Here is a 24,555-nt window from a genome sequence, read left to right as displayed (position 1 = left end):
GGATGGGCGACCTGCGTTTGGAGCATTTGGGAGATAAGTCAGTTTTTTTTTAATGTGGTACATCTTGTAGACATCCAGCTGTTGGTGTCACAGTCACAGTTGACTGTGTGAGACGGGAGTTTAGGGGGAGAAAGTCCAGACTGGAAATAGCAGCTTGGTGTACAGGCAGTTGTGTATTGGTAAATGTTTAACAACCTCTGGAAGGGATGGCGGTTGGTGGCCAGGATCCAGCTTGATAGCATTTGCCGACATCTGCCGCATAAATAAATGTTCCCACGCCGGTCAGTTTCAAGCACACCATTACAGAATATCTTCACCTTATAGATACCAGTCAATCCTAAAGGAAACAAACCCTGAATATCCATTGGAAGGACTGATGCTGAAGCTCCAATACTTTGGCTACCTGATGCGAAGAGCTGACTCTTTGGGAAAGACCCTGATGCTGGGAAAGATTGAAGGCAAAGGGAGAAGGGGGCAGCAGTGGATGAGATGGTTAGATAGCATCACGGACTCAGTGGACATGAATTTGAGCAAACTACGAGAGAGAGTGGAGGACGGAAGAGCCTGGTGTGCTGCAGTCCATGGGGTCGCAAAGAGTTGGACATGACTTTGTGACTGAACAACAGCAGATGGAATAGGTTAAATAATGTCAAGAGGAGAGATAATAGTAATATGAAGTAAGTCAATGAGGGAGTATTGAGTGTTTAATATCTTTGTTTTTTAATATAGCTTATTTGATTCTAAATTCGTGTAATTTGGTTCTAATAGGGGCCGTGTTTAACAACTGACTTGACAAATTCCTGAAAATTTAGGAATTGAATTTCTCATGCAGATATGTGATGGCTCTCACACACCATTTGAATTGTAGGGACCAAATACTGACCCCCGAGGTGATGGTAACAAGAATTATATGAGTTTAGGGGGGGAAATGGTCTCAGAGCTGATCTTGGGGTTCTGTCCCCTGTCTAGCCCCAAGGGGTTGAATGCAGGTCACAGGTGACGATGACAGGTTTGACTTGCCTCCACGTGGGGGTGTCTGTGCAGAAGGCTCAGAGCACAGAGAAGAGTGTGGGAAACCTACTGGAGCTGGCCAGTGTAGAAGGGACCAGCACATCCCTTTGTACTTCGGCAAAAACTCCTCTTCACTTTGAACTTTCGTTTCACTCCCACACGCTCTTGTAAAAAATGCCAAGCTCATGAGCTGTGATTTGAAGAAAATTCCTCTTCCCCCTGCCGGGCAAATAGAAGGCAGAGGTCAAAGATGTGGATGTGGCACCAGGGAAGGGACAGAGTGCCAATAGCCGCTGGCGTCCACCTCTCGGCTCCTTTCTCCCGCCCCTTGCCTGCTGGGGCCAGAGGGTCAGAGCTGCTTCCTCCCGTGGTTTCCCAGAACCAGCTCTGCCGCCCGAGTGCCTGTCCAGGGCGGGGCTGTGCTGAGACTGGTCCTGGGTGCGCCCCACGTCTGCCTCCCTCGCTTGGGAACCCCGCTTCTGGCCCGTACCCTCTGGCTGGCCACGTCCATGCTCGCAGCTTTGGGGATGTCAGCAGAGCCGCACTTTAAAAGGTGAGTCTCCCAGGAGGCCCAGTAGGAACCCCTCACCCTGGTGCTGGGGGTAGCGAGTGCTGCCCTGGACTCTGGATGTGGGCTGGCCCGTCCCGACTCTTGGATGAGCCTGCCACACCCTGGAAGAAGCCTCTGCCCCACCTCACTTTGTAGCAAGGGGGGAGCCAGTGGTAAAGAACTCACCTGCGTAAAGCAGGAGATGTAAGAGATGTGGGTTTGATCCCTGGGTTGGGAAGATCCCCTGGAGGAGGGCATGACAACCCACTCCAGTATTCTTGCCTGGAGAATTTCTTGGGCAGAGGAGCCTGGCAGGGTCTGGTCCATAGGGTCAAAAAAAGTTGGACACAACTGAAGCGACTTCGCATGCACGAATGTGCATGCTGCTGGCAAGTATTTGGAATAATAATTGTAAATGAGATTGCATCCTCCACACACTGAAGTTAGAGCTTCAGGGAGCTTGGCCTTTTAACTTCTGAGTGACTCTCAGTTATCAGTTCCGTGCTTCCTACTTCAGTCCTGTATTTCCTGGCCTAAACTGCCTTCAGAAAGGTGATGGCCATCTCCCATGTAATAGAGAGGTTATCTCCTTTCCTTGGAAAACAGAGTTTACTGGGAGGAAAGTGCTGTCAAGCTCCTCTAGCTGCCTCTCCACAGGTGGGGAAACTGCAGTTCCCAGCAAGGAACATGCAAGTTCAAGGTTACAAGGTGTTTAGACACTTTTGTGTACTAATCACCACGTGTTCCAGTCCACAGTTGAATACACTGTCCTCCTGTCCCGGAGTGGCTCATACATTGCACTCCTGGTTTTCTTATTTATTAATTAAACACAGATGCAGTTCATAGCAGGACTGGCCGTTGGAATGCCACTTCCGTGTTTTTTTGGCCAAGTTCAAGTATGTGATCTTAAGAGATGTATTTCATAGCCCATTGCTCTCAGAGGAGGCAAGGAAGCAGGAGAAAGTTTTTCAGAAAATCCTTCAGAAGGAGAGGCTTGCAGCTCGAGAGCGGTTTAGGCCACAGGTGGCCGTGGAGCCTTGATCCCTGTTACCTCTTCTCCAGGGGCTGGGAGCCTGGTCATGACTTTGATGGAATTGGACTTCTCGGAGCCTGTTTATTCCTCTGTCGGGGCAACAGAGAGGACATCTGTATACCTGTGTACCCTTCTCAGGGTGTAAGGGCAAGCAGGGGGGTGTTACATAGACGTCTGGGCGTGTCCCGTACTGTCTGCAGCGCTGGGCTCTGGAGCTCCTGAGAGGAGGGGGCAGCACAGGTTTTCCTGGCAGCTGCAGCAGCCTGATGCCATGCTGGGCAGGGTTAGGGGCCACTGTACATTAATTAACTTGGCGTTTGTGTGTGTGTGTGTATGCATGCAGTGTGTATGTGCACAGTCATGCCTGACTCTTTGTAACCCCATGAACTGTAGCCCACCAGGTTCCTCTGTCCATGAGATTTCCCAGGCAAGAATACTGGAGTGGGTTGCCATTTCCTCCTCCAGGAGATGTTCCCTACCCAGGGGTCAAACTTGGGTCTCTTGCATTAGCAGTTGGATTTTTTACCACTGCGCCACCTGGGAAACCAATATATATATATGCATTTGGCTGTACTGGGTCTTCTGGAGAAGGGTATGGCAACCTACTCCAGTATTCTTGCCTAGAGAATTCCATGGACAGAGGAGCTGGCGAGCTACAGTCCATGGGGTCACACAGAGCCAGACAAGACTGCAGTGACTGAGCACGCACACACGCGCCGGGTCTTAGTTGTGGCGTGTGGGGTCTAGTTCCCTGACCAGAGATCGAACCCAGGCTCCCTGCTTTGAGAGCGAGGAGTCTTAGCCACTGGGTCACCAGGGAAGTCCCTAATTCCGCATTTGTATAGGGTTTTTGTCACTGGTATCATCTCAGCTAGTCTTTGCAAACCTCCATTTAGTTTGGGGGGTGTTAGCCCGTTTGATAGGGGAGGACTGACAAGGTAACTTGATTGGACCACACAGAGCTCAGACATGGCCTTAAGCCCAGGTCCTCTGACCCAAAGGCCACCTTCCTCCATTCCACTTGGGGAGCCATTTCACACCGTGCCTGGGGCCTTGGGCTCTGGAACTGGACAGTGGACTTGGCCTGCTGTCTGCTCATCTGTGAAATGGGATCCTTGCAGGACTCCTTCCCAGCGCTGTGTGGAGGGAGGGTTGAGAACATGCATTTACGTCATCTGGCACACGCTGACTGCTTGGTAGATGTCAGGTATTATTAGTCTTGAGGTCATTAGTAACCAGGTTTTGCAGGGGGATGGGTCCATCGCCAACATTCAAGGTGGCTTTGAAATGCCCGTGTGTGCACCCGCCCTGGGCCCACTGGGGTCCGAGGTGAAGGCAGTAGGAGGCAGAAATGTGCATTTTGAAGGGTCTTTCCTGGAGAATCTGCCTGCAGTGCCGGAGATCTGGTTTTGATTCCTGGGTCAGGGAAGATCCCCTGGAGGAGGGCATGGCAACCCACTCCAGTATTCTTGCCTGGAGAATCCCATGGACAGAGGAGCTTGGCAGGCTACAGTCCATGGGGTTGCAAAGAGTCAGACATGATGGAAGCTACTTAACACACATATACACACATGCATTTTGAACAACACTGCAGCCGAATCAAACCTGATGCTCCCCTCTGACACTGGCCCTGACTCGGCTTCACCACTTAGCATTCCAGACCCTGCTTCTCACGGTGGGCTCTTGGCACCTTAGGCCCCATCCCCAGATCCTCTGCCCCAGAATCTGCATTTTTGAAAGAGTTCTCCAAGAGATTCATAAGCACACTCATAAGCACACTGAAGTTTGAGAAATGCTGTTAAGGTTAAAAGACATGGTAATAAGAAAACCAGACATTCAGGACTGCTCCCCTCCTGACTCATTTAGGAAAGGGTTGTTCCCTTGTTGTTTAGCAACCACAGAGTAAGCGGCCGTGTTGCAATAACTGATATTTCTGATGTGTATTTGTTTAAAGGAGGCTGGGGACGTAAGCAAGAGATAAGGGCATCTAACCTGAGCTCTGGGAGCCCGGAGAGGGCTGGGCAGAGAAGACTGCAGCTGACTTCAGAGTCAGAACAGGGTTACATGGAGGCCCAGGGGTCGGCTCAGGTTTTCTGCCGTCTCCTGGGGTGGGGGTAGCAGTGCTGGTCCTCGGAGCTCCCTCACCTGCCACGACAGGCCCGTCCAGACCTCTGGCTGCCAGTGTCCGATCAGGAGCTCCGAGACGCGGCTGCCAGCTGGCTGCTGCTCCTGCTCCAGGCTGTTGCCTGGGCTTCAGATTTCTCGCTGCCTCTTTCCCGCACTGACCTTGCAGCTTTTCCTTCCCTCCAGACTGGGGCGGTTTGCCAGTTAAGAAGGAAGTGCTTGACAGGCCAGGGATAGGGATTGGAAAGCTGAATGGCCCTGTAGTCTGAATTTGGGCACGAGTGCCAATGATGGACAGTGGAAGAGGAGGCTGGGGGTGCCATGCGTGTGGTCCCTTGGTCCTTCAGTTAGACCTCCCATGATGGGAAGGTCTGGTGCCTGTAGATTCTGGTGCAGACGCTGTTGCTGGGTCCTATCTTGGTTTGGCCACTAACCCAGGCCATGTTGGAGATGAATCTCAAGAGAGGTGGGGAAAGAAGGAAAAGGCAGAGTGAGGGGAAGGGGTCTGACGTCAGAGTTGGGGGCAGATCTGGTCCCTCAATACAGCAGATGGTGTTGGGGTGAGGGGAGGTCTGCAGGGCCTTTTCAGAATTCCTTCTGTCTCTTTAAACCTCATTTTCCCCATCTGTATAACTAGACCAGCACCTCATTGTTGAAGACTGTTTTAACCCTTTATTGGGAGAACACCTGCCATATAATTGTGCCAAGCCAGTTATCCTCGTTCCTTCTTCAGTCCTCCCACACCCCAGGCTGGGCCCCAGGCCCCTGACCTAGGTCTGAGCGCTGTGTCACGTTCCTGCCCATTCCTTCTGTCTTTCCTTCAAAGCACTGACCTTGGCAGGGATTTGGAGAATGGGAGAGCCAGGGAGTAAGAATTGAACATATCCAGCCCTAGAGCCTCAGTCTGAGCTGGGAATCAAACCCTCTGGTGCATCAGTGACAGGTCTGGGGCCTCACCTCTCCTGCATGTCAGCTGCTTCAGATGAGACTGAAAACTACCCAAGAAGTTAGACTAACCTCGGGGAGACCATAGTGTGTAATTCCTGCCCATCAGCTCTGGAGCCAAGGAGCCAGATGCCTGCCCAGCTTCCCCCACTTTCTCACCACAGGACTTTCACCTGCCTGAGCCTTAGCTTGTCTATCTCTAGAAGTGGGGGACTGTGCTAGCACTCCTTCACTGGTTCTTTTTTTTCTGTAATATATATTTGGCTGCGCTGGGTCTCAGTTGTGGCACATGCGATCTGCGATCCTCGATCTTCGTTGCAGCATGCAGGATTTTTAGTTGCAGCATGTGACCTCTTAGTTGCAGCATATGGGATCTAGTGCCCTGATTAGGAATCGAACCTGGGCCTCCTGCAGTGGTAGCCCAGAGTCTTAGCCACTGGACTACCAGGGAAGTCCCCCCTCCACTGGTTCTTTGCAAGGCTCTTGTCTGGATTCAGGGAAATCTTGTGCACAGAAGTAGTTAGCTCAGTGTTTGGCACATGCCAGCATTCAGTGTTTGCTGCTGTTAACATACACTATAATGTATGCTAACCCATTCTAGTCCCATAATGATAGCCACCACTTATCTAGTGCTTAATAGGTGGTAGGCATTGTCCAAGACCTTCTCATCAGTCACTCATTTTCTCCTTTTAATAGCCCTCTGGTGTAGGGACCATGAATACCGTCATTTCTGATGAGGAAACTGAGGTACAGAGAGGTTAAATAATTGTTCAAGGTCAGGGTTGAGCTGGGACTCAAACTCAGTTGGTTCCAGAATCCGAGTTTTTGATCACAGTGCAGCAGCAATGATTAGTGGTCATTTTGTGGACTTCCCTGGCAGTCTATGGCTAAGACTGTGCTCCCAGTGCAGGGGGATGGGTTCTGTCCCTGGTCAGGGAAGATCCTGCATGCCGAGTGGCCAGAAAAAAAAAAATGTTAGTGGTCATTTTGTGCTTGGAGCCCAATAGATTTGGGAAGAGCAGACGGAGAAGTGAGGGGGCGACAATGTCCCCCCAGCTCCAGGTCATCATCTAAGACCATGGCCTGCTGCTCTGATGACCCCGGCCACCTGTGCTTACGGATGAGACTGGTGTTGGTCGTAGAGTGGACGGCTCCAAGCGCACAACCACACTGGGGCCTCGCTGGGGGCTGCCGCTCCTGCACAGAACGGCCCCCCTCCAGCAAGTGGCGTTATCTCTGCTTACAGGGCAGGCACCCAGCCCACTGGGTGCACAGAAGCCAGGCTGTGAGGAGGGAGAGGGAAGCTGTGCAACTGAAACATTTTCCTGCGAAACAGGTGGCTGTTCCTTGCCAGGCAGGAAATGTTTGATAACCTAAGAATGTGTAACCCCCCAACATCGCAGCCACCGGGCCATGTCTGATCCTTCCTTGTTGCTTCTCTGTCTTTCCTAGGCGCCCAGGTGTCTGGAAGATGCTCATGGCAGCCATGTGCGTGGCCCTGCTCAGCGGTTTGCAGGCTCAGGATCTCCCCAGACAGGTCTCCATCATCCTGCTGGGAGCCACCGGGGACCTGGCCAGAAAGTACCTGTGGCAGGGCCTGTTCCATCTGTACTTGGAGGAGGTGGGGAAGGGCCACCATTTTCGCTTCCACGGGACTGCTCTGACGAGCACCGAGCAGGGCCAGGAGGCCATCGCCAAGGTCCTGGAGTCCCTGTCCTGCCCCGGGGACATGGCCTCGGGTCACTGTGCTGAACTAAAGTCTCAGTTCCAGCAGCTGAGTGAGTACCGCCAGTTGAAGACGCCCGAGGACTACCTGGCCCTGAGCAAGGACATTGAGGCCCAGGTCGAGCACGAAGGCCTCCGGGAGACCGGCCGAATTTTCTACCTCTCGGTGCCGCCCTTTGCCTACGTGGACATCGCCCGCAACATCAACAGCAGCTGCCGACCAGGCCCCGGCGCCTGGCTGCGCGTCGTGCTGGAGAAACCCTTTGGCCGTGACCTCCACTCTGCCCAACAGCTGGCCGCAGAACTGGGGAGCTTTTTCCGGGAAGAGGAGATGTACCGGGTGGACCATTACCTAGGCAAGCAGGTGAGCCGCAGCCCGGAGCCTGCAGGGTGGGGAGAGCTGGGGTAGGTAAGACCCCGACCTCAGGGCGGCACCACTGGCTGTGGAGCTGGCCCCAAAGCCATCGTGAGATCTGGGCTCCCTTGGTGGTCTTTACTCTGGGCAGGAGATGAGTGGCAACGGCAGGACTGCTTGGCCCTTGTCCGTGCGTCCTGTTCTTTTGTGTATCGTGGCTTCTGTTTCCCAGTCTGGCCCCGTGTTCTGTCCCGAGGGGGCCCTGAGACTCTCGGGTCTGGGCCCGGCTTTTGGGTGGGCATGCTCTGAGAATTAGAATGAACCACGTTACTCCGCACCCATCTACCTTTTCTTAACACCTTTTCCTTTCCAGGTTCTGTTTTGAGCCAGAAGCCTGGTAACGAGATCTTAAAACAGGATAGGGACTCTTTGAGTCCTTGCTTCTCATCCAGGCCCTGTGGCGAAGCAAGGGGCTGGCCTCCTGGGTGAGGCTGGTCAGCTCGCCAGTTCAATCTGAACAGACCCTCAGGGCCCCTTAGGACACCTCTTCCTGGCAACCAGAGCAGAAAACACACAAGCACGTGTGTTCTCTGGCCCTGACCAGGCCACGGGCCCAGGGCCACATGGGGGGCACCACGGAGTCATCTGGGGTGGAGGCATCGCCCTGTGTCCAGCTCTCTTTGGAGCTGCAGTGTTCCAAAGATAAGCCCTTAGACCAGTGCCTGTCCTTTTCACTTGTTTAGGGGAAAATTAGGAAAAAAAATACTGGATGGTATTCAATTTGAGACTTTTCTTGCTCCATTTTTAGTGTTAAAACACCTTTCTTTTATTAAAAATGGATGGTAACAGAAGATCAGTTCAGTTCAGTCTCTCAGTTGTGTCTCACTCTTTTAGACCCCGTGGAAGCACACCAGGCTCTTTTGGACCCCAGGGAAGCACACCAGGCTTCCCTGTCCTTCACTATCTGCTGGAGTTTGTTCAAACTCATGTCTGTTGAGTTGGTGATGCCATCCAACCATCTCATCCTCTGTCATCCCCTTCTCCTCTTGCCTTCTATCTTTCCCAGCATCAGGGTCTTTTCCAGTAAGTCAGTTCTTCCCATCAGGTGGCCAAAGTATTGGAGTTCCAGCTTCAGCATCAGTCCTTCCAATGAATATTCAGGACTGATTTCCTTTAAGATCGACTAATTGGATCTCCTTGCAGTCCAAGGGACTCTCAAGAGTCTTCTCCAGCACCACAGTTCAGAAGCATCAATAGAAGGTGGAGAATCTTAAATGTTTTCTTTCTTGGCAAAGAAAAAAAAAATGCTGCTAACCCTGTGGAGGTCACTGAGAGGTTCTCGAGTCCTTACTGGGCTGTGAAGGCCTGGCATCCGGGGACTGTTGCTCCCGAGAGTGTCTCCTCTGAGTGGGATAGAGGTGGCAGGCCCTTTCGTGGGGTCAGGATTCCCTGTTGGTCCCAGGAGAAACCCACAGCTCCACAGTCTTCCTCCCTGGCAGGTAGTGGCCCAGATCCTGCCTTTCCGAGACCAGAACCGTGCGGCCCTGGACGGCCTCTGGAACCGGCACCATGTGGAGCGGGTGGAGATCATCATGAAGGAGACATTGGACGCGGAAGGTACGTGAGCGGTCCCCGCCCTGCATCAGTGGTTTGGCATCGGCCCACAGGGCTGGAGGGTCTGCCTGGCCCCCGAGCCGGGGCCAGTGCTGTGTGCGTGCCTGCATCCAACTCTTTCGAGACCCCATGGACTGTAGCCGGCCAGGCTCCTCTGTTCATCAGATTTTCCAGGCAAGAATACTGGAGTGGGTTGCCATTTTCCCCTCCAGTGCTTGCTTAGAAGATTGTGCTGGTGTGCAGTCTCCTTTCAGAGCCTGTGTGTGCCCAGTTCTGGGCCATGCTATACCCCAGGGTGCCCGCAGGCAAGCCCCGGATGGTGACAGCTGCCCTAAGGGAGCATGTAGTTGGGTTATGTAGACTTGGCCCAGGCACTGAAAACGCTGGCCGGCAGTAAACCCTGGGAGGTAAGCTGGCTTCCTTGCTGAGTGTGGTGGAGACCATCAGGCTTCTGCTTACAGCAGCGGCCCCCTCTGCTTTCATCTCCTCTCTTCTCTTTACCTCTGGTCCTTCCCGTTCATTTGTTCTCAGCTCAGTGGTTGCAGTGTCGGGGAGGCCCTGCTGACTTTCCCGACAAGGTCCACTCCTGCTGCATACTCCAAGCGAACACACCTCCCTTTCCTGTCCCTCCATGGCCTCGTCTCATCCCCCCATCTTTCTGTCTGTCCCACTGGACTGGAGGCTTCAGGCCACCTCCTGGCTGGCCACCTGGCACACACCTGGGACGTGCTGACCAAACACTGCAGGAATCAGCAGTATTGACCTGGTAGTTGGGATACCGGCATGTCAGGCCCGTCTCTTCCCCCGAGTGGCCTTACTGTGTCCTGTCCCTCATCTGTGTGGCTTGTGTCGACCACAGCAGCTGCGGCCCCATGAGCCCTGGCTTTCTGTGACTCCCATCACATCTCGTGAGCATTGACTGTATGTGTTCAGAGCTTTGGTTCTTTTACCCCAATGATAAAAGCTAATTCTTACCGTGTCCTGAGGCCCTAGTAGCCAAATGAGAAGGGCGCTATTATTAGCCTCCACCTACGGATGAGGTTTGTTGATGAGCCCAAGGTCACGGCCCGATATGGTGTAGCCAGGTCCCTGTCCAAGCAGTCTGGCTCTGGCCCCGGGCTCTGCACCATTGCAGCCAGCTCATCCCCTAACTGCGTGCTGCAACCCTAGGCCACCATCCCACCCATCGGTGTGGGCCTGGAGAGAAAGGTGGGCCCCAGATCCCTTGGGCCTGGATGGGGCCCAGGAGGTCTGTGTCTCTTTTCTGCTCTGTTCCTCCCCTCGGTGTTCTCCCCTTTCCCCTTTGAAGTGTGTTTAGTGCTACAAGCTCTGGGTGGGTGTGGGGGGGTTTCAGGGATGGGGACCCAGCTGCCTGCTGTCCCCTGATGTCTCATGGGTTCACCTGGGGATATATATCGGGACAGACTCCAGAATGAATATTGCAGGTGGTGCTGTCAGGGCCAGGTGGGAGGAACAGTGGGCTAGGGTACCAGACAGGAGCCAGCCTCCAAGGGCCCTGCCGTCCTAAAGAGGAGCTGGGCTTCTCTGTCTGGAACCTGTGTGAGAAAAGGGTGCCCTCCCCACTGCAGCGGCCCTTCATGGCTCTCCTCAAGCCTTCTGGATTTCCTCTCCTGTCCTCAGCAGGGGCTCAGGCTGTGGGTTTCTGCCTGAGACCTGTGTGTGCCTCCTGCCCTAGCAGAAGTGAGGGCTGGGCCATGCCCTGGCTTCATCCTTAGAGAGATGACCTACAGATGACCTGCAGATCTGGTGCCAAGCACCTGGCTGGGGGCGGGTGGGGGCCAGCCCCTCTCTGCCTGGATGACACTGGTTCTCCTCTCCTCCCCCATTTCTGGCAGCTCCTTCCCCAGTTCTACCCCGTGATGTCTGGAGTCACCAGTTGGTGGTGTTGCTTCGTATTTCCTCCACCCTGCCACATCATTCTTCTTGGTGGTGGTTGTTCAGTCACTAAGTATTGTCCGACTCTTTGACCCCGTGGACTGCAGGACACCAGGCTTCTCTGTCCTTCACTATCGGCCGGAGTTAGTTCAAACTCATGTCCATTGAGTTGGTGATGCCATCCAACCATCTCATCCTCTGTCATCCCCTTCTCCTCCTGCCTTTAATCTTTCCCAGCATTAGGGTCTTTTCCTATGAGTCATCTCTTTGCATCAGGTGGCCAAAGTGTTTTAACCATCCTTGATGTTTGATGTCATTTGTAGAATCTATATGAAACCAGGAGCTGGGCAAAGACTCTTCCTTGCAAAGGTACCTTTGAATGTCAGAGAAAGGAAAGCAGAAAGGAAGACAGAAAGGTAGACCGAGGCCTGAGCAGATCTGTTAGCCGTGGCAAACCCATGGCAGGGAGAATCTTGGGTTTGACTGCTAGTATGACGGCTGAGGTTTAGAGCTAGGGCGGCCCGTGGCTCTGCCTTCAGGGCTGCTGTGTGGGACCAAAGCACCGGCCCGGTTGCCTTCAGGGTGTGGGTTCCAAGAGTGGGTCTTATTTTTGCCAGCTCCAGAGTATATGCTGCTTCACTGGGCCCAGAGCAGGGCAGGCCTCGGGGACCCACCAGATGTGCGGGGCTCACAGCCAGGGCGGGGCTGGTTCAGACCGCTCTCCTTGTCAGAGGTGGCACTTGCACAGCAGCTGTCCTGGGTGCCGCATCTCCCTGGCCAGGTGTGTACACAGGCCTGATGGTGTAGGGTGGGATGACTTCCCGCCTCTGTGCTCATCCCTTCAGCCAGGAGCTGTGGACCTGGGTTCTCAGGAACAGCCAGAACTGGGGGTTCTCTTCCCTTTGCCTCTATGTTTCTCCTTCTCCTTCCCTCTCCTTCTGTCTTTCTCTCTCCTGGGCCTAGGGGACCCAGGAGGACGAGCGGTGTCTGCATCCCCAGGGAGGGGCCTTGTGCGTCCCCAACACTGATCCTCTCTCTCCCCTCCCAATCTGCTTCAGGGCCCTGCTGGACTCAAGCTCAGGCTGGAGACAGAGGACAGGAGCTGGGGACCCTGCAGTCACCCCCCATGGCCAGTAACCCTGTGCCCAGCAGACCATGGCCATGGCTGTGCCTCCCCCTGGGGTTGGGGGTGGGAAGCCGCAGGGGGAAAGACTGCCCGCGCTGCCGGAGGTCACAGCGTCTTGCTGTCCTGTGAGCTCAGCCGGCGAGGTGCTGCAGTGAGGCTGAGTGCGGCCAGCAAGCATCCAGGCAGGAGTCCCAGCCCCGGGGTCTGACCATTAAGCAGAAGGCCAGAGTGTGGGGGCCTTCTCCCCTCCCCTGCCCCCCTCACTCTCTCCTGTGCCAGGAAGCCCTGGAGGGACCCTGCTCCTGACTGTGCTGGAAGGGAGGGGGCTACGGGCCAGGCCTTGTCCCAGAGGGACCCTGCTCCTAGACTGTGGCCTAAGTGCTGGAAGGGAGGGGGCTACGGGCCAGGCCTGGTCCCAGACAGACCCTGAGTGGGGGCTTCTGAGCAGCACGGGGGTTTGGATGCCTCCTCCACCCCCCACCCCACCCCAACCCATCCGCTGGCTCCCTCTTTCCATGCCTCCCTCCCTGCTGTGAGAGGTTTTTTCTCCTCTCCTGCCGCAGCCTCTGGCCCAGAGGAGTTCTCTGCAGTCGAGGCTGCTGCAGAGACAGGAGCGGGCAATAAAGGAGGTGGGGGGAGGGGAGCGGTCCTCCTGCAGCCCCAGCTCCCTCTCACCCTTGTCTGGGCCACCCCTCTTGGAAGTCCCATCCTGAGAGTCACAGAAGCCCTGGCCAACCACTCCCTTGGGGGGTCTCCCAAGGCAGCCCTCTGGGCCATCCAGGGAGTGACCTTGTCTGGGCCACTAGCCCGTGTGTGGAGGTGACTCCCACCCGCCCTCATCACGGCCATGGGGATGGGCTCTGCTGGAAGGGGTTTTGTCCTCATGGACTGAGGTTCAGCGGTCAGGCCGGGCTGCCGTCCCCCCACCTAGAAGTGCAGGGAGGGGGTCCCAGGTCTGTGGCACCCCAGAACCCAGGCTCTTAACCACTATGCCCTCAGCTTCAGTCTGTCCAAGCCCTCAGCAGTTGGCCTTCCTGTCGGGAGGTGCACCAGGTGTCTCGCTCCCACCCCGGTTCCCCTCTGGCTGGAAGGCTCTCCTTTTTTTTGGCAAGAGGAAGGAGGGAGCTTTCCTAAGGACTGTGTGGCTGTCCCTGCTTTGGGGGCTCCCTGTTCTGACATTGGTCACCCTGAGGGTTGGAGTGACCGTACCATATGCCTCGCTGAGGCAGCCAGCATCTCCAGGTACACGGCAGCTGTCCTGTCTCCTGGCCTGGTGCCTGGGGGGACGGTGAAAGGGGGTGCTGGTAGCTTGTTCAGCAGGGCCGGCGCCCCACCCGGTGTCCACAAGGTGAGCCCAGAGCCGCTGCTGGGCCTCCAGCCCGTGGGCCCGCTCTGTCCTCGGCCCTCTCCCCGTTTTTATTCCTAGCAGTCCCAGAACCTATTGGTAGAGATGGCAGCCAGCTTTTCGTTTTGTTTTTGCTTTGCTGGGAAAGTCCAAATCTCCCACTGAGGGGAGGCAGCCGGGAGGGGGTTCTGGCCTAAGATCTGAAGGCTGCATGTTGGGCAGCCTCTGCATAGTGATGGCCACCTCTGTTGCCTCTCCCTTGGGACTGTTTTAAGGATTAGGTCAGATAATGCGCATGGAAACGCTCTACAAATGGAGACTGCTGTTCTCCTTCCAAGTGGGCTGGGAGGGGAAGCAGCAGCGTGTCCGTCTCTCTGGGCACCGGGTGACTTGTAGGTGACTTATGTTGGGTTATATAAAGACGGTAAGTGATCTCCAATTCTCTCTTATGTCCATTCTTCACCTAATATTTTCTCTCTCACACACTTACACATGTACCTAAATTTCCATGTATTGACAGCCTGCATAATGTATCCCTTTCAGTCTCTGTGTGTTTCTGTTCAGTCCTGTTTATATCACAGAATATGAATTGTTCTATTATTAGGCATCTCAGTTGTTTCCACTCTTTGCTGTTTTAAATAGTACTTTGTGAGCTTTTAAGAAAATTAAGGTATTCACATACCGTAAAAGTTACCCTTTTTTAAAGTGTGCTATTCAGTAGTTTTTAGTATATTCACACAGTCACGCAACCATTATCTAATTATAGAACACTTATGAGCGTTCTGTGAAGTGTTTTTTCTTTAAGTGTGCTTCTGAAGTGGAATGACGAGACCAGATGGGTCAACATGACCTTATGGCTGTTTTTACATCTTACTGGACTGTTTATCAGAAAATCCGCAACAGCTGCATCCATCACTGGTGACATTCCTACAGCTCTGTCCACATCGGGCCCCCGTCTTGCCTGCTCTGCTCTTCTGGTGGGTTTGCAGCTGCTCTTCTCAGGGTGCCTCGCATGGGGTGCTGCCCGGGAGGCTGTGAAGGCGAACATGACCCAGGAGTAGAGTGATGGGCCTCCCATACCTGCAGGCTTGTGACTCGGATGAGTTCAGTGTTTGAACAATTTAGGAGCCAAGTTGGTCTTTTCTCCCTGTTGTCCAGTCTGGTTGTGCTTTGTTCCAGAGGTCCCTACCCTCTGGGATCTAATGCCTGATGATCTGAGGTGGAGCTAATGTAATAATAATAGAAATAAAATGCACAGTAAATGTAATATACATTTAATCATTCTGAAACCATCTTCCCCTACCCCGGGTCCATGGAAAAATTGTCCTCCATGAAGCTGGTTGGTGGCGCTAGTGGTAAAGGACCCACCTGCCAATGCAGGAGATTTAAGGGAGGGGGTTTGATCCCTGGGTTGGGGAGATCCCTTGGAGGGGGGGCACGGCAACCCACTCCAGTATTCTTGCCTGGAAAATCCCAAGGACAGAGGAGCCTGGTGGGCTATAGTCCAGAGGGTCACAAAGAGTCAGACACAGCTGAAGTGACTTGGCACGCACATGCATGCTTTATTCTATCCTTGTTCACGTATTTTTAAGAATCAATTTTTTTGGTGGCAGTGGGTCTTTATTGCCGTGCTCAGGCTTTCTCTAGTGGTGAGCAGGGGCTGCTCTTGGTTGCGGTGCATGGACTTCTTGTTGCGGTGGCTTCTCTTGTTGCGGAGCACGGGCTCTAGGGCACGGAAGCTTAGTAGTGGTGGCTCTCAGGCTTAGTTGTTCCTCGGCATGTGGGATCTTAGTTCCCCGACCAGGGATTGGACCCATGTCCCCTGCATTGGCAGGTGGATTCTTATCCACTGTACCACCAGGGAAGTCCCCCTTGTTCACATACCGAGGGGATTTTACCCTTCAATTTTCAACCTAGGAAAGATACGAGGAGTCATATGTGTCACTTTCAGGAAAAGTCAGTCCACAATAACTGGTGGTAACCAGAAAAAAATCACCTTGTTTGATGCTGTCAGGAGGACCAGCCCCCACCTGGTCTTTACCGCCCTGCCTTTCCCCAGTGAGGTGCCAGCCATGGGCCTGATCACTCCATTTTAACTGGAAAGACAGCTCCGCAGGAAAGGATCTAAGTCCCCAAATATATGGGCTGTGCTGAACACAGGCTCACTTCCCCTCCCACCCCCAAGCTTGAAATTAAGGAATGAAGGAAGCTCTCTTTTACACAGCGGGTAGTAAACCTATGAATGCCTCCTCTCCAGGAGTGAGAGCGGATAAAAATAGGAAAAGGGCCACTTAGGGATTTGCTGAGCTAATGACTAGTAAGCAGATAACAGGACTCTTTAAGACTGCTGTGTTCTCTCCATCAAAAATTCATCTGCTCTCAAAGCTTTAACTGTCCCCTTTATGCTCCTAAATCCACTCCAATTCATTGATTCCAAGATACACATTTTTACATATTCGAGCCTCTCTGAAGTTGGGTCTACCATGGATGGGGTGATAGAATTGAATTGGCTGCCTGTTTCCATCTTGTTTCAGTCGCTTAGTTGTGTCCGACTCTTTGTGACCCCATGGATTGTAACCTGCCAGGTTCCTCTCTGTCCATGGGATTTCCCAGGGAAGAATACTGGAGTGGGTTGCCATTTCCTTCTCCAGGGGATCACTTGACTCAGGGATAGAACCCTTGTCTCCTGCATTGGCAGGCGGATTCTTTACCACTGAGCCACCTGGGAAGCTAAAACGTGAACTCCCTCAAGCCAGATCTTAGTTTCTGTCTCATTTTTGATTTGATGGAATTTAGTCTATCTCCAGCATTCATTGCCTTTCCAAGCCCTGGTCTTATATATATAATCTCTAGTTGCCTCTGAGATACTAATATTTTCACTGTGTATATCACCATGTCAGACCCAGCAGATTTGGAACTTAAACCATCACTGCATTGTTCTCATGAAATACTGTCTGCCTTTTCTAATTTTTTTTGGCCGTGGTGAGTCTTCGTTGCTAGTTGCAGTGAGCAGGGGCCTTTCCTCATTGCAGTGTGTAGGCTTCTCACTGCAGTGGCTTCCCTTTGCAGAGCACAGGCTCTAAGAGCGAGCAGGCTTCGGGAGTTTCAGGGTGTGGGCTCTGTAGTTGAGACTCGAGGGCTGCAGAGGGCAGGCTCAGTAGTTGTGGCACACGGACTTAGTTGCTCCACAGCATGTGGGATCTTCCTGGACCAGGGATCAAACCTGTGTCACCTGGTGAATTCCTAACCACTGGGCCACCAGGAAAGCCCTCTAACTTCTTCATTTTCAAATAGTGGCTGTTCTCTGGGTTGTCAGTTGTCTCTGACAGACCTTCTCTTGCAGCCCCTGTGATAATAAAAATGCTAGCCAGTGTGTATCAGTGCTTTCTGCATGCCAGGTATTGCTCCATGCCCCATGTACATGTTAGCTCATTGATGTTCACAGCAGCCCCACAGAGCAGGCACTGCGGCCAGTCCTCTTTTATATGTGATGTGGAATCACTTGCCCGAGGTCACAGGGCTAAAAGAAGGCACAGCAGGTCCTTGAACCCATGCAGCCTGGTTGCAGAGACTGCAGACCATAATCCTGCACGGCCTTTCATGGATCCAGCCAGTCATCATGCAGTTTTCCCTCATCCACTCAGTGTCCTAATGCTTCACTGTTTGCTGTAGCCCTTGTTACTTCCTTCAGTTGCAGCCAAAGCTGTTCATTGATTTCATTCCCACCTATCCCCTCTCTGTTCATTTTGCAAATCGTAGATGGCTTAATCTTCTCACAGCACCTCTCTCAGGGTTCCACCTCCCTACTCTAATAAAAAAAGAGTTTTATTGAGAGATAATTCACATATCAATTTGTTGTTGTCTAGCCTCTGAGTTGTGTTGTGTCTGACTCCTTGCAACTCCATGGACAGTAGTTTACCAGGCTCCTCTGTCCATGGGATTCTCCAGGCAAGAATACTGGAGTGGGTAGCCATTTCCATCTCAGGGGATCTTCCCAACTCAGGGATCAAACCCAGGTCTCTTGCGCTGGCAGGTGGATTCTCTACTGCTGAGCCCCCATCATATAATGCACTTACTTAAGTATAGAGTTCAACGGGCTTTGGTATATTCACAGAGCTGTGCATCCATCACTACAATCAGTTGCAGAACATTTTCATCAAAAGAAGCTCTGTATTCCCCCCTACTCTGATTAGCTGCCACCCTCTGATTATGCCCCTCATCCTTCCAGCCCTGGAAACCATAAACTCACTCCCCATCTCTGTGGACTTGTCTGTTCCAGACATTTCATGTAAATAGGATGTACAGTAGGTGACTTTCTGGGCCTGGCTTCTCTCACTGAGCATAATGTTCTCAAGGTCCATCCACACTGTAAAGGCTGTGTCAGTGCTTCATTTCTTTTCTTTATTAATTATTTTTAATGGGAGGATAATAGCTTTATAATATTGTGTTCATTTCTGCCACAGATCAACATGAATCAGTCACAAGTATACATATGTCCCCTCCCCCTGCCACCCCATGCCACCCCTCTAGGTCATCACAGAGCACCAGGTTGAACTCCTTCTGTTATACAGCAAATTCCCACTGGCTGTCTTTTTTACACAGGGTGATGTCTATGTTTCAGTGCTACCCGCTTCATTTCTTTTTATTGCCAGATAACATTCTGCTGTGTGGATGGATTCACCACATTTGATTTATCCTCTTATCAGTTAGTGGACATTTGAGCTCTTTCTCCTTTTTGGCTGTCACAAATAAGGCCGCTGTGAACATTCGTGTACAAGTTTTTGTGTGGACATATGTTTTCTTTTCTCTCGGGTGTCCACCTAGGATTGGAGCTGCTGGATTGTGTAGTAACTCTGCTTAACTGGTGAGGTCAAGGACGTTTAATAGCTCCTCAAGCCCCTCAATCTCCTTTCCAAAGCCCTTTCCATCTGTTCTCGATCTCTGCTCTTCCGAATCACAGACTGCCCGCTTTTGCCAGACTAGCCAGGGTCACCCCCATCCATCATCTGACCTGTGTGTCGGGGCCTCTGCCCTCTGGCTTACGCTTCTCACTCCAACCAGGACATGGCTCAGGGGCAGAGTCGACCCCCCACATACAGTTCTTTGAGACACACAGCAATTTAAAAAATCTGAATTATTTGTACACTTGAGACTGTACTTAATGATCCAGTTTTTCATGTCCTCTGTATAAATGACAAGGTTTGGTCACTGTGGGCCCACATACCTGTGAGGCACTCCCCGCCTGATTGCAGCCAAGGGACACGGCCCTCCTTGTCCTCCTCACACCTTTCCTGGCCCATCAGGTGCTGAGCCCCTAACCCCTTGCGTCGACCCCCCACACCCAACCAAAAAGCCCAGCTTGGTTTCCTGCTTCAGCCACCAGCCTCCACTTCTGAAAGCCACCAAGAGCCCGTGCTGCTCAGCCCCATGCCAGGCGGCCTGTTCTGCCGTGCAGCTGTTTGGGTGGGAAGTTACAGGGAGCCAGGGAGGTGGTGAGAATGGCAAGCTCTGGGACCTGCTTTGTTGCTGTTTAGTTGCTAAGTTGTTTCCGACTCTTTGCAACTCCGTGGACGTAGCCCACCAGGCTCCTCTGTCCATGGAATTTCCCAGGCAAGAATATTGGAGTGGGTTGCCATTTCCTTCTACAGGGGCTCTTCCTGATCCAGGGATAGAACCTGTGTCTCCTGCATCTCCTGCACTGCAGATGGATTCTTCATCGCTGAGCCACCAGGGAAGCCCCTGGGGCCAGCTGCCTAGGTTCAAATTTCATTTTTACCCCTTTACCAGCTGTGCGACCTTGGGCAAGTTGCTTGACTTCTCTGAACCTCAATTTCCTTACATTGTATTTATTTTTATATATTGAAATATGTATTTGTTTATTTGGCTGTGCCAGGTCTTCATTGTGGCAGGATCTTTAGTTGCAGCATGTGAACTCTTAATTGTGGCATTCGGGATCTAGTTCCCCAACCAGGGATCAAACCCGTGCCCCATGCGTTGGAGTGTAGAGTCTTAGCCACTGGACCACCAGGGAAGTTCCTTTTTACATTTTAAAATGAGGGTAATAACAGGACCTCTGTACATGTTGTTACTGTGAGGGGTAAATGGACTGATACACATCCGCCATTATTGCTATTGTCTATTGTCTTTTTCTTGATGTCTTCTCAGTGATATTGTGAGGACTTTGGAGACCAGACCCCCATGGGGCTGGGAGCTGAGCCTTGGTTTCCCAGCTGTGGGTACCTGGGGTACTTTGGCTGCAACAGCCGGGCTGGTTGTCCTGTGTGTCCCAGGTTCTGCCTCCTTGACCAGAGCTGCAAACTCACGCTCCACTCCCGAGGACCAGACACCTTCCCAGGAGCCGACTGTGGGCCCCACTTCCTGCCCTGTGACACTGGCCCCACTGCCACGCCTGGCCTGTAGGGCTGAACTCAGGCCAGGTGGTGCCTGCTCACCGTCCAGCTGGCCCGAACCTGGCCAGGGCAGGTGGGCCAGGCAGGTCTGAACCAGGGGCCATTTCTTTGTGTTGGTTTGAATTAAGTATTGATCAGATAAAAAAAGAATGATTACACAATCCCAGGTGGCGCTAGTGGTGAAGAACCCACCTGCCAACACAGGAGATGCAAGAGACCCGGGTTCGATCCCTGGGTCGGGAAGATCCCCTGGAGGAGGGCATGGCAACCCACTCCAGTATTCTTGCCTCGAGATTCCCATGGACAGAGGAGCCTGGCAGGCTACAGTCCGTGGAATCACAGAGTCAGACATGACTGAGCAGGCACACGGACACACACACACAATCTAGGTAACATACAGAACTGATATAACAGATACTAGTGAACTTGCCAACCTTGGGTCCCTCCGCTAGTCCTATCCCAGTTCCTCTTCTCTACATTCCGGGTTTTAGGTGGACTTTCCCCTTGCTTCTTTATCGTTTCTGTATGGATCCAGTTGCCGAAAACATGCTGTCTAATTTTGAAGAGTCATCATGCTGTGTGTGTGTGTGTGTGTATGTGTGTGTGTGTTGAGTCTTTTCTGTCTCTTGAACCTGCATGCAGGATAATCTGCACGGATCTGTCTTCTAATAACTGACTTTTTTTTACCGCCGACCCTTCGTAATCCATAAAACCTGTCTATGGAATTTCTTATTTCCTCCTGTATTTTTCATTGATTTGAAATTCTGTTTATCCTGGTCATATTATATATTTTCAAAGCAGTTTACATATTTACATTACATCATCAGCTTTATTTCTCTGAACATGGAACCTCCGAGGTGGGTCCCTGGTGGCGTGTGTGTTCAGCTTCCCAGCCGCACAGTGTTCTGCGGAGTGACTGCTGCGCCGTATCTGATGCTTGAGATGCTGCAGGGAGCAGGCAGATGCAGTCCTAACCTGATGGAGCGTCAGGGTGGCAGGAAGAGCGAATAACAGGCAGCACCAAGTTAGTCAGGGGAAGCAGCCAAAGACAGGGCCCTCCAGGAGGGCAGGCTGAGAGCTTGGTAGAACCTTCCGGAAGCCGAGACCTGAAAGATGAGCAGAAGCTGCTGGGCGACAGAGCCGATCCCAGGTTACAGGCGACTCACGGAAACCTCCGATAAGCAGCCGCTCTTCTGGTGGTGATGTCACCTTTTTCTATACGTAAGGCTGTGGATTGGCCCAAGTCTCGGCAAGTCAGCAGAATGTGAGCCATGCCACGTGAGGGGTAGTGGCATTTGACCACTGGCTTGTATGTATTTGAGTCACTGGTAGTCAGAGGTGGTTCTGAGCCCTGGAGGAGGAAGTGTGACGTGTGTGGTTGACCAGCTCCTGACTGCTCACCCCAGCCCTGGGCCTCTGACTTCTTCCTCTCATGTAGACAGGGATGGTGGTGGACCCGCCGTGCCAGACCCTGTGGGTGTAACAGGAGGGGTGCCTGGCGTCTCCGCGCTGTGCCAGGCGCCGTGAGTATTGATGTCAGTGCCAAGCTCTGTGGTTGCTGTTCTTCCTATGCGTCACCTTCTTTTACCTTCTCGGTAACCCCATCCACTGGCCACCTGCTATTTCCCCCTGTATGTTTTAGGCGTAAATACACCTGGTTTCCCCTCCATCAACCCCTTCCTCTCCCCAGTCCCCTCATCTCAGATAATGTCACCATGCCCGTTTTCTGCTCAGGCCTGAGCAGACACCTTCCCAGGAGCCAACTCCCCCTCCACCGCCCCGAGTCCTTGAAGCTGGCTTTGGCTTCCCCTTTGCACTGGTGCTCACCTGCATGGATCACCTTGCATGCTAAGTTGCTTCAGTCAGGTCCAGCTCTTTGTGACCCCATGGGTCATGGCCCACTAGGCTCCTCTGTCCATGGGATTCTCCAGGCAAGAATACTGGAGTGGGTAGCCATTTCCTTCTCTGGGGGATCTTCCCAACCCAGGGATGGAACCCGCGTCCCTACATCTTCTGCGTTGGCAGGCATGTTCTTTACCTCTAGTGCCACCTGGGTCAGCAGGTCCAGTCAGTTCTGACTCCAGAAGCGCCATCCGCCCTCTGCAGCTGCTACACTCCATCACTTTCATCCAGGTCCCAGCATCACCACCCACCCAGGTCCCAGCATCACCCCCCCGAGGTCCCGCATCACCCCGCTCCAGGTCCCAAGTATCATCCCCCCCGCCACATCCCAGGATCACCACCCACCCAGGTCCCAGCATCACCCCCCCAGGTCCCAGTTTCACCCCCCCAGGTCCCAGTGTCACCCCCACCCCATGTCCCAGCATCCCCCCCACCACATCCCAGCATCACCACCCACCCAGGTCCCAGCATCACCCCCCCCGAGGTCCCGCATCACCCCGCTCCAGGTCCCAGTATCATCCCCCGCCCCAGGTCCCAGCATCACCCCCCACCAGGTCCCAGCATCACCCCCTCCCAGGTCCCAGTATCACCCCCCAGGTCCCAGTATCACCCCCCCCAGGTCCCAATATCACCCCCCCGCCCATGTCCCAGCATCACCACCCACCCAGGTCCCAGCATCACCCCCCTGAGGTCCCAGCATCACCCCCCCAGGTCCCAGTATCACCCCCCCAGGTCCCAGTATCACCCCCCCGGCCACATCCCAGGATCACCACCCACCCAGGTCCCAGCATCACCCCCTCCCAGGTCCCAGTATCACCCCCCAGGTCCCAGTATCACCCCCCCCAGGTCCCAATATCACCCCCCCGCCCATGTCCCAGCATCACCACCCACCCAGGTCCCAGCATCACCCCCCTCCAGGTCCCAGTATCATCCCCTGCCCCATGTCCCAGTATCACTGCCCCCCCACATCTCAGCATCACCACCCACCCAGGTCCCAGCATCACCCCCCTCCAGGTCCCAGTATCATCCCCTGCCCCATGTCCCAGTGTCACCCCCACCCCATGTCCCAGCATCACCCCCAACCAGGTCCCAGCATCACCACCCCCAGGTCCCAGCATCACCGCCCTCCACTCCCCCCAACCCCTGCCACCTCTGGGCCGCCACCTGGTCTCCTGCGGTCGACCCCCACAGCAGGCCGGGGCGTGACTGTGTGGAGGTCTTGCCATCTCCTGCTTCAGCCCCTGCACTGCTTCCCCTGAGCCTGGAGACAAGGCAGCCTCTGCCCCTCATCCTACAAGCCCCGCCCTCCCAGCCTCGCCCTCCTGCTCCCGTTCTTCTGGCGCCTGGCAGCCAAGCTCATCCAGCCTCAGGCTTTCCCTCTCTTAGCTCCCTTCATCTCTGTCTGGCTTCTTGCAGGGCTGCCCCCGCACGTCTCAGAGCAGACTCCTTATTACCCTCTGCCATGAACTCTGTCTATAATGTCTTCATTGGCTTTTCCTCCCTCCCATCTTCCCCCGCTCTCCCCGACTATAAGCCGAGGGCAAGGACCCAGCACCTGTGTGGGCTTGGTAGGGGGTGACAGTGAGCCCCCTTTGATGGCAGGATGTGGAGCAGAGACTTGGAAGTCAGGTGACTCACCCAGGGTCACGCACCAGCAAGCTGCCCAGGCCCTCACCACGATGCCTAGCTTCCCGGGACCAGAACTTTCCCCAGGCAGAGCCCTGAAGAGGCCCACGGGGTCTGACACCTGGTGGGGTGGGTCTCGTTGGCTCAGGGCCGCCCGCCCCCTTCCTGCCCAGTTCTGCTCTGGCACTCCAGACTAGGGAGTGTGGCTGTGGGCACAGGAAGCACAGGCAGAGGTCAGCCACGTGCCCAGTCCTTATGACTCCTCCCCCACCCCCCCCGCCAGGCCGCACCAGCTTCTACGAGGAGTACGGCGTCATCCGCGACGTCCTGCAGAATCACCTAACGGAGGTCCTCACACTGGTGGCCATGGAGCTGCCTGTCAACACCAGCAGCCCGGAGGCCGTGCTGCAGCACAAGCTCCAGGCCTTCCAGGCGCTGCGGGGCCTGCAGAGGCACAGCGCCGTGCTGGGCCAGTACCAGGCCTACAGCGGGCAGGTGCGCAGGGAGCTGCAGAAGCCAGACAACTTCCACAGCCTGACGCCGACCTTCGCAGGTGGGCCCCCAGGGCCGGGCACGGGCTGCTGGGCCGCCCCCTGCCCGCCCCTAGGTGGAAGCAGTCCTCCCAACACAGACCCCTTCAGGGTGGGTCAGGAGGGGCTGGAAGTGGGATTTTGTCAAGGTGCTTAGAGGCGAGTGAGGGATGTCCCTGCCTCCCTGGCCTTCTGCCAGCATAAAGCAGTGGGTCACCTGCTGGCTCCCTCTGGACAGAGGGGTGGACACCTCAGTGGTGATCTCTGTTTAGTCCATGGATGTTTCCAGGGCTTGCCCAGCTGGGCTCAGACCTGGCTCCGCCCTTAAGGAGCTTATCCAGCCCCCAGAGAGGCTGCAGGCCG

The 24,555-nt window shown here is 54.0% G+C and overlaps 1 protein-coding gene across 2 annotated transcripts in view; it reads left to right on the top strand.

Moving 5' to 3' along the window:
- Nucleotides 1-24,555, top strand: part of H6PD (hexose-6-phosphate dehydrogenase/glucose 1-dehydrogenase) — a 39,816-nt gene that overhangs the window by 6,935 nt on the left and 8,326 nt on the right. Inside the window, exons 1-4 of one of the 2 annotated variants that reach the window (XM_068986443.1) lie at nucleotides 1,436-1,564; nucleotides 7,116-7,752; nucleotides 9,243-9,360; nucleotides 23,946-24,215. In XM_068986443.1, coding sequence (XP_068842544.1) covers nucleotides 1,521-1,564; nucleotides 7,116-7,752; nucleotides 9,243-9,360; nucleotides 23,946-24,215 — 1,069 coding nt within the window. In that variant the 5' untranslated portion in view covers nucleotides 1,436-1,520. Of the gene's footprint in view, nucleotides 1-1,435; nucleotides 1,565-7,115; nucleotides 7,753-9,242; nucleotides 9,361-23,945; nucleotides 24,216-24,555 lie in introns of those variants that run through there. The other variant, XM_068986444.1, reaches the window with a different exon arrangement.

This window comes from Capricornis sumatraensis, chromosome 14 (assembly GCF_032405125.1).
Source record: "Capricornis sumatraensis isolate serow.1 chromosome 14, serow.2, whole genome shotgun sequence".
Classification (NCBI taxonomy): Eukaryota; Metazoa; Chordata; class Mammalia; order Artiodactyla; family Bovidae; genus Capricornis; species Capricornis sumatraensis.
Note: the sequence above shows the minus strand (reverse complement) of the source record. Positions and strands in the feature narration are given on the sequence as shown.